The sequence below is a fragment of the Colossoma macropomum genome, unplaced genomic scaffold (genome assembly GCF_904425465.1).
Source record: "Colossoma macropomum unplaced genomic scaffold, Colossoma_macropomum, whole genome shotgun sequence".
In the NCBI taxonomy this organism is placed as follows: Eukaryota; Metazoa; Chordata; class Actinopteri; order Characiformes; family Serrasalmidae; genus Colossoma; species Colossoma macropomum.
In genome coordinates this window covers 41,888,214-41,898,161 of record NW_023494787.1, presented here as the reverse complement: position 1 = coordinate 41,898,161, position 9,948 = coordinate 41,888,214, and the positions used below count along the sequence as shown (strand labels likewise).

The window sequence follows — 9,948 nt, the reverse complement described above, 5'->3', positions numbered from 1 at the left end:
ACTGGTCTGTTGCTGGTTTGGCTGCATTCAAGATGCAACTTATTGTCGCTGTCTAAAATAACATCTATATTTTTTACTGTTTGCATTTCTGCATCATTTGCACATGATGGCTGTCCTTTATATTGTGTGAAACTTACATGGAACATAAAGAACACTTTTGCCCTCTTCTGTAAAGTTACTATTTTGGAGATTTGCTTTTCTTCGGAGAACGACAAGAAGCTTTTTTTTATGGTCATCAGCATATCACCTTCCATTGACCAGCATACCAGCAAACAAATCACAACATATGCTGGTTTTAAGGGTGACCAGTCATGCTGATCACTGCTGGTTTATCTAGCTGATCGCTGATGGTTTAACATGATTTAGCTATGGTGAATTAAACAACAAAACACCTGTAAACATAGTAATACAAGGAAGTGTGTATGAGCGCACGTGTCTTTCCTCCTTCACACCTTTTAGAGCATTTCCTCAGTTCTCACTGCGACTCAATGGCTTCAAGCATGTGAATGAGACAGAGGGCAAAGTTTTCTCTTAACTTTCAGCAAATTTTTCAAATATACAACTTTCTTTGTCCTGGACTGGGCTTTTTCTCAGGGCCATTTTTTTTAAAGAATATTTGTATTTACATGCCTCCACTTGGATGAAGCATCTTGTCTCAAACTCTCCACCCACTTTGGTGACTGGGTACTAACGGTTTCGCACCGTGAGTTTCTCTCTAAGCGTAGGTGTGTGCGTGCATGCGCATTGCTACGCCGTCTCCTCAGCCATTGCTCAGCATCTTCTCTTTTCTGCTGGAGGACCTGCTGTCACCTCTTCTTCAGGACAGGACCTTGTGGACATGGCTAGTAAAGGTGCTGAATATCCCTCGGTGTTCGTGGTGGACAGCCGGGCCGGAATCCCTCCTTTACCCCCCAAGCCGGGCCATAGGCAGGCCCAAAGACGGAGAAGCAGAGTGACCCAGACCATGCTCTACTTACTGGTCTCCATGGCTCTGTTTGGCATAGTTGTGGAGGCTTGCTTGATCTACCACCTCTACAAGACAAAGCAAAGCTCAGTAAGTCCTAAATAGGCTATCACTCCTTTTGAAGTTCTTTTGAAGGCACCTTTCCAGCTCTGTCTGACTTTCAGCAGCTTGACTCATTTGTTCACATATCAGATCAAATCTCATGTTGCATGGCTTTCTGGTTTGTAGCCCAACTCTTTGTCTTTGCCCATTCTAGCTTGTGCTCTCTACATGTTAGCTACCTAAGATCTAAATTAGTCTCTTTATAGTCTTAGTGTGGTTTTCAACTATGAAGTCGCTTCCTTTTTTGCACCAGGGTCAGAAACAAAGTTACTCATGCTTTCATAAGTGGGTTTTCTTTGTGTAATGTGCTGACTTCAGTTAGGCCACACTGAACAAGAGCCAAGAGTCAAACACAGGTGCTTGAAAATGGATTTAGGCTTCAAATAGAAACCTTTTCCTTTGTATTATGAAGCATTACGAGATGTAAGTTTCAGTCCATGTGCTTATGAAATTTTGTAGCTTGCATTTTTGACAGGAGACTTCAAATTCTAACAGAAATAAGGAAGAAAAAGAAGGAAGGAAAGAAAACCTTGAAACCTTTATGCAAATATGATCCGACTTAAAGGGTCCGTAAGGTTTTGATTTTTTGCAAAATTGCTATGTCAGAAAGCTTTTCATAAAAAAAATGAACAAAAAGGATTGCTGATGAGTGTCAACATTAGATAAATACGATTTTACGTTAGTCACAAAGACTATACTTGATCCTATTCTAAATGATTAAATGGAAATATATAGCGTAATTGCATTAAGTTCATATTACCATTTATTTTTTGAGTGCAATTCAGAACAGGCAATGACTCTTTTTTTGGAGAGATCATTATCAGCGTTCCATGATGTGGCTCGGAAAGACCACGTTATCTTTAGGTTTGGTCAGACCCTTCCTTTTCCTTGAAGCCCCTCATGAGCTGCAGTTTCCTCTCTGCAACCTGTACAAGTGCACAGAGTGACTAACCCAGAGCAGATGAAACTCGGCTTACATGCTGTGGGCTTTTCGATCATGTACAGGGGTCAGATGACCTGGTTAGAATAAGCCTATTTCGCACCTGCCCCACATTTACTGCATGTACATACCGTTACTGCATGTACTAAGCAAAAGTCAGAGACCTTTCTCTGTATATTGAATTTCCAGCAAAAATGGCCATTAAGTACAAGTTATTCCTTTTTTTAGTGTCAGAAAAAGCGGGAGTTGTATTTTTAACCGGGTGTCCAACTTTGTGCACATATTCCAACTTCAAAGCTTACATTCTTAAAACCAACCAGTTACAGCTGTGTCCTCCTAACAAAAGCTGTTCCCAAAGGCGTCACCAACATTATGTTACTCTACATAGAGACACTAACATTCTCATAAGCAACACCTCAAACACACATTATCAGCCTAAATTCAACAAACGTCTAGGACTGAATTTTGGAGGTGTGGAAAAATATCCCTGCAGATTTCTTCGAAAAACTGAAAGCAAGTCTCCTGGAAAGAATGGAACCTGTAATATTTAGGTAATTATTAAATATTTTAACATTATATTTAGATGTTGAAGCTTCTGTGTAATTGTAAATTTTTAAATTGTGCCTGTAACACCTTCATGAATGAACACCTGTTAAACTCAAGTAGACGCTTTTGGACAGGGACAGAGCTCCAAAATGTGACACATTATTTGTGTGTATTTGCACTCATTTTCAATTTCTTGAGCATTCTTCCACAATTTTTCACTCTTTTAAAAGTGCTATAATCACAGCACTTGTAACATGTTGTAATACTTATATATTTTGTCTTAGGAGCCTCTTAATAAGGATAAGGACACTCCACAAACTGATGCAAGAAAAGGTAGAGAATGCACTTTGCAGAAAATGTTATCTTGCAACTTTTTATTTATTCTATTTAAATGTCATTTTAGATTTGTTTTATACAGATAACAGATATGTGTGGATCTATGTGAAATGACCATACGGACCTTGTCAGAATTGCTTCACACTTTCAGGAAATAACATCATTATGCCCAGTAGAAAGAATGCAAACTTGTATCTTGTATCTTCATTGCTTTCTGAGATATAGAGGCTTAAAAGCGTGAATAGTCTTTATTTCAGTTGTACATCAGTGTTACCTAACCTTTAATGTCATTACTAATGAGACAAAGACCTAGTTTCAAAAGTGTACCATAGTATGAGTAACAAATACCAAAGATTTGAAGGATCTGATATACTGCAGTGTGGGGATATAGATGGACAAAAAAAAGGTTTTCAGCAAGCCATAAAACAGCAAACATGCATCTCTAAATTTTCTGATCTTCTGTTTAAACACATTTTAAAGCAAAGAGTAATCACTGAGGATTTCATGCATCTAACAATAGTTCAAAAGTTACTTAGCAATTTTTTTAAATCACTTATTTAAGGACGGACATTAAACACTCAATTTAAAAGGCTCTATATCTCAGAAACTAATGAAGATACAGGCCCAGAATTTTGCACGTTACCTGTTTAGCACACTATGTCTTTAAAGTATTAAGCAGAGGTGAAATGGTCAGTCTGGAACCTTTTTTACATATATAAAATTTGGTGATTTTAAATGCATATTTGCTAGCAACAATGTTATTTTGCATTACATAGGTTAAAAACTAATAAAACAACAGCAATTATTAATATGACAAGTGATTCCAAACATTTCAACACTAGTGTATAAAATACACTATTGTAGTATCTTATGTATTCCTTATGTATTTATATATTTTTTTCTCTATCTGGGAAACAATGTAATATTTAAGGTGAACATGTCATGGAACACCCTACAGTCCCTCCAAAGAGGACAAAACCACCTCTATTTAAGAAGCCTTTAAAGCCTCTAGCGCACCTGTCAGGTAAGGCTGTGTAATATCTATTGTCTTTATAGCACAACACCATTATCTGTGCGGTAACGCTTTACTGTAGGTCTGTGTTTATAGGGCTACATGACATCCACATAAGCTTGTCTTGACAACTGGTACAAGCTTACATAAATATTTATTAAGGCTAATTCAAAAAGGCATCATCTTTGTTAAAGGCTGCTTTGGTCGACTTAGGCCTAAAGCTTAGTGTATGTCACAGTGACATAATGCCAATAATATGACATAGCTTTAATCTGATAAATGGTAAAATGACACTTAAGGACACAAAAAATTCTTACTTGTGTTCAAACAGTCTGACTTGGCAAGCTATGTTATATTATCAGTGTTATGAGACTATTATGTGACCTAAAAGTCTATGGCTGCGTCTCTATGAGTGCATACTGTACTAAATAATCATATCAAAAATGACACACCACCATTAGCAGTACATTCATTTGTACAGTATGTGTACTGTAGTAGTGTGTGGTTTGAGATGCAGGCTTTGTCAACATAGATTATGAAGGTTATGTCAACTTTTAAGACAAATAATGTCTGTTAGAATAAGTGTTTATAAATGTTAATGTAGGTCTATATCAGTTGTCATGAAGAGTTAATGTAGGTGTCATGTTGCCTTATGGACACTGCCCTACAGTGAGGTGTTACTTCTCCATTCACTCAGAGGAGGCAGAGACTGCAGTTTGTGTACAGTTCAAGTTCTAACACTAATAATTTTTTCTTTGTCATTATTGTTGTTTACGGTGAAGCTGGTGGTGAACGGCCCGGTGCAGACGGAGTCATGCCATGGAACGATAAAGTGGACCTTGATCTTCATGAGCTGGAGTACAAAGAAAATAAGCTGGTGGTTGAGAAAGAGGGCTATTACTACATCTACTCCAAACTCTGCTTTGATGCAGATGAAGCTTCCTTTCACCACTTGGTGGTGAGGACTACGTCGCGCTTCACGGGACCTTATATCGAGCTTCTACGTAACCGCTACTATGGAGACCACTCCAAACCACCCAAAAAAGAAGGATCCATGAAAAACAGCTATGTTGGTGGCGTGTTCCACCTTTACAAAGGTGATGCTGTTTTTGTTGTGGTGAAAAGTGGCACAGTTCGCCTGCAAAATGCTGCAGATAACTATTTCGGCATGTTCATGGTGTAGCCAGAATTTCCTTTACTCAAATAGTGCAGGGCATGATGAACGTATTTGCTGTTGGACATTTTAAAAGTGCAATAAGTGATGGGATGATATTTAGCTTGACACTCGTAAATAACTGGCTTGGAAGGCCACATGATAATTTGAATATGATTTAGCAAGAACTGCAGACTTTTAGATGACTGTAAAACAATTATGTACCTTTTACTGTTGAGTAAAGACTTTTTACTGGAAAAATGTCCTTTAAAATATTCAGTTTTAAGTATCTAATAGCCCAAATGTGGGGATCTCCACTCTTAAAATAAATGGTTCTTGGCTTGGACACAAGATTCTAGGAAAAACATTGGCATATTAATATAGAACTGTTGCATTATGTGGAGATTCTTTCAAAATAGCTTTAAAATAGTTCTTTATAGATCCACCTATTTAAATGTACCATGTGTTTTTTAAGGCATTATCATAAAGAACCATTTTTAGCACCTTCATTTTGAAGAATGTAGGCCAACCATTATCATTGATTTTGAAGTTTCCACACAATAACTTGGAGTCACTGTGGAAGACTTGAAAACTTTGATGTAAAGTATACATGGTTCACTTCTGTGTCAACAAAGCAGAAGATACAGAAGGTTGTCCCAAACCACGGGGGACTTTACAGACAGAACAGCGTCTCTGTGTCATGGCAATGTAAGCCCTTCTAATTTAATCAAAGTCTTAATCATTTTAAACACATGCAGTACTGCGTAAAAGTCAGAGACTGCCCATCATTTACTTCACTTTCAGTCAGGCTGTACAGTTTCTATATCAGGAAAACAGCAGAAGACATATTTAACAGAAAATTACACAGACATCTCAACAACTAAATATAATGTAAACATCATTTTTTCAGTATTTAGTGTGTCCACTGTTTGCTTTTATCACAGCTTTCATTTGTTTCAGGAGACTTGCTTTCAGTTTTTCAAAGAAATCTGCAGGGATATTTTTCCACACCTCCAAAGTTCAGTCTTAGAAGTTGGTTGCATTGTCTGCTTCTCATGATCAAAGTAATCCCAAACACATTCAGTGATGTTGAGGTCTGGATTCTCGGGTGGTCAGTCCATTGTTCTGAGAACACCAGCAGCTTCTTCAATTCATTTTTTTTTAATCTAATTCCTTTTCTCAGTGTTGAATGTCTACATACAGCAGAAATATGGACAGGAACACCTGTGGATTTATTCAGCAAGAGTGGGGGCTGATTTTCCCCTCTCTCTCAAAGATGAAAGCTTTAAGTGCTGTTTATCTGATGGGGACAGTTTGGGCACAGCCATCAGCAACCCTGGTTTCTCTGTATCATTGATATAGTTTTGGAAACTCCTGTTTTTTTCATTTACTTTCCTTTGACTTTGCCTTTTCTAACTAACTAATCTCCTCGGAAATCTCTTTGAAAATGAAGGACTTTTACTTAATGGCAGTTTTGACTGTAAATGAAATAAAAGAGGATACTTTCTGACTATCGCACTGCACTGTACATAATTAGGTAAGCACTTTTATCCTGAAAAATACCTTGCTTGGTCATTAATAAGACATTAAAGCCCTTTTTTGTTCATTATGTCACCCTGTAAACCACTTATTGCATACTGTTATTTTGCACAATGTTTAATAGGCTGTCTTGATAACTGCTAGCCATCCTGTCAATAAGAGTCTTTAAAAGGTATTTATTGTTTACTGAAATGCCTTTAAACTGTCTGTATAATTTTACAGATATATCTGACATATTTCCAAGGTTTTTAGCTGTTTTTATATTTTGAAATAATTATGAATTGTATAAATAATTGTTGTATGAAGTTTCTGCAATGCAGACTTTAAATGTTACATTTAATGTTATTTAATTTTCACTTAGCATTTTTGTATGTCATTTTTTTTTTCAAAAATAAATAAACTTGTCAATAAGAAAAAGCACTTGCTGCTGCTGTAAATGCTACTTTGGGTTACATATGGGGAGGATAACTCCCCCCAAATGCATTCATACACAATACAAGCACCGTTGCTGCACACAAGCTGCAAGGCTGTGGTTTGGCTTTTGCTGTTGGCCCACAGGCGAAAGCAAGCCAGTCACTGACTGACACTCCGGATGTACCATCACAACCTTCTGAAAGGTCTTTTCGGTATGCTTGCACACTTTTGTCCCCCAAGCCTCAGTGTGTGTATGTATGTGCTCCTTACCTGTAGTTTGCTATGAAAAGACACTTGTGGCGCGATTTAATACCATTTGTCCAACAGCAGACTTTCCTTTTTTCCCCCTCTATAAACAAAAGCACATATGTTTATTGCTTTGATATCAGTTTTCATCTCAAGTTTACATGGTAAACTTTTTTGGTCTGGTTTGGGTTTCCTTTCATCTGTGTCTTGTTCTAAGAAGTGGCTGTGAGCTCGCCCACGCTGCAGGCCTGCTCTCAGCCTGGCCCCGAGTCTCTACTGATCAGGGGAGAGGAAGTGGGGGGGTGGGGGAAGAGGTCTACAACAGAACAGGTACCTCAGACCCGCTCTTTCGCTGACTCAGTCGCTTAGGAAACCTCCCTCAAACGCCCCTCTGGAACGTTCCGCTTCCAGCCGCCACACAGATGCGCACAGATAGGTAGACAGATAGATAGGCGGATAGATAGAAGCGTTATTAATTCTAAAGGAAATGGGAGTCTTACAGCACACCTTCAAAGCAGACAATAGGCCTCATTCGCCAATATCTTCCTATGTTTTTTCTGAAATGTGTTCTTGAGAAAGGTCCTACGAAAAGTCGACATCAGATTCGTGACGTGTTCTTAAAACGCAGAATTGTTCAAGCCTTTGTGCTCTTGAGTGTGTGTAGATTGTGTTCTTACCTGAGAACGAATCCCAAGTAAGAAAACATTAGAACATCAGAATCTTCGTAGAAACTGCATGAGCAGGTTTTAAGAATAAATTTCAGCAATACTTTTTATAAATACCATGTCTATAAGAATCTATGAAAACATTCACAACATGTCATAATGTATTCGCAAGGCATCATTAACGGGGCTATAAGTATTTATAAAAATGTATTACACTTTATAGCCATGCTTATTATGCATTATGAATAGTTAACATAATGCATTGTAAGTAGTGTTCATATCATGTTATAAGAGCTTAAAAGTTGTATTTGTCAGTTCTTAGTAAGGGGAGACTTTATTAAAGGTTCCTCCAATAAAAGAGAGTGAGACTGAAGAATTTACTGAAACACAACAGCATACAATGTAAAGCACATTACAAGCTTAAAATGTCAGACTGTAAACAAGTGGTGCCATCAGTGGTATTTTACGTGGGAAAGTCACTGTTCACCACTGTCAGTTTGGCGCCAACGTAACACTGCATATCTAATAGAATGCCAGCGGAAATTAGCATTATTGCAGTGTAGTGTGACGAAGTGAAGGTTTCTAGTGGTTAATGTTAGACACCACCGCTGAGCGTGGTGTCACAGGGGGTTTCAGGGGAGGGATCAGATGGGTACTTCCCATTTCTTATTTTTACCCCTACCCATTGTTTTCGATTGTCACCTTGCCCATTGGAACTGCGTTACAAGGTGTAATGGTTGAAATCTTCCTCTAGGAAATGGGACAACCCCCAAATAAAATACAACATTGCTTTATTAACAGGCTACTGTTAGGCTCTGTAGGCGTTCTTATCGCCCACCCCTAATTCTTTGGTGATATGAATCTGAAGTCAGCTATTCACCAGTTTCTTATTTGAATTTTCCAGTTCCATTTAAGGTGGAACAGTAAACAAGCTATCAACACATCAACATACTCCTAGCAATTTGGAGTGTGTCTCTGAAAAACCTCCCTTTGGAGGGCCATGTTGAAGTAAAACTTCACTTTACCCCTAGGTGTGAACACGCAAAACAGGTAGGGCTAAGTGTTGAAATGGGATTGGGCCAAAATGTGATTTTTTGAAGTGTGAGCACTGGTTAAGGAAAGCATACTGTAGTAATAACTCTGGGCTTGCCAACTTGTTTGGGGTTGGCATCTAATTATTCTTGTCCCAAAGGTCCAGCCCTGACAACACCTATAGTGAATAGAAATAAAATATTGCAAATGCCATAGTGTGAATAAGCTTATTTGTCTCAGTTTACTTAACACTCTGCAAGCTGAGACTGACTTCTTTGGCACTGACAATATATCATATTGTTAAGACTACTTATAATGCATTATGTTAACAATTCATTATACATAATAAACATGGCTATAAAGCGTAATTCATTTTTAGAAATATTTGTAGCCATGTTTATAATGCCTGATGAATGCATGTTATGAATGTGTTTATAGATGCTCCTAGACATGGTATTCATAGAAAGTGTGGTAACACTTTCTATGAATGTCACCTTTGTAAGCATCTATAAACACATTTATAACATGTTATAATGTATTCATAAGGCATTATAAACATGGTTATAAATATTTATAAAAAAGAATTACACTGAATTGCACTTTATAGCTATGTTTATTATACATTATTAATTGTTAGTATAATGCATTATAAATAGTATTAATAACATGTTATAATGTCAGTGCCAAAGAAGTCAGTCCCAGCTTGGAGAGTGTAAAGTAAAGACACATACCAAGCTAACGGTGGTGTACATTACCTTTCCCACACTGGGTAAAACACTGATGGCAGCACTAGTTTAAACTCTGACATTTGAAGCCTGTAATGTGCTTTATTGTGTATGTTTTAGTGTGAATGTATTATAACATGTTATGAATGTGTTTATAGATGCTTACGAAGGTGACATTCATAGAAAGTGTTACCAAAAGTATTTCAGAAATTTCTTCGGTAACACTTTCTATGAATGTCACATTTGTAAGCATCTATAAACACATTCATAACAT

The 9,948-nt window shown here is 37.5% G+C and overlaps 1 protein-coding gene across 1 annotated transcript; it reads left to right on the top strand.

The window, feature by feature from the left end:
• The first annotated feature begins 677 nt into the window (after nucleotides 1–677).
• Nucleotides 678–5,996, top strand: LOC118805123 (tumor necrosis factor ligand superfamily member 14-like). Its single transcript, XM_036565733.1, has 4 exons — nucleotides 678–1,054; nucleotides 2,837–2,885; nucleotides 3,820–3,912; nucleotides 4,683–5,996. Exons 1-4 carry the CDS (start codon nucleotides 839–841, stop codon nucleotides 5,081–5,083), a joined length of 759 nt encoding a protein of 252 aa, XP_036421626.1. The 5' UTR covers nucleotides 678–838; the 3' UTR covers nucleotides 5,084–5,996.
• Nucleotides 5,997–9,948: the final 3,952 nt, after the last annotated feature.

Excerpts from the sequence above, each read along its gene's own strand:
- LOC118805123 (XM_036565733.1), top strand. The coding sequence starts at position 839 with ATGGCTAGTAAAGGTGCTGAATATCCCTCGGTGTTCGTGGTGGACAGC. Across the intron at positions 1,055-2,836 it reads ACAAGACAAAGCAAAGCTCA|GAGCCTCTTAATAAGGATAA; the intron begins GTAAGTCCTAAA and ends ATTTTGTCTTAG. Across the intron at positions 3,913-4,682 it reads GCCTCTAGCGCACCTGTCAG|CTGGTGGTGAACGGCCCGGT; the intron begins GTAAGGCTGTGT and ends TTTACGGTGAAG.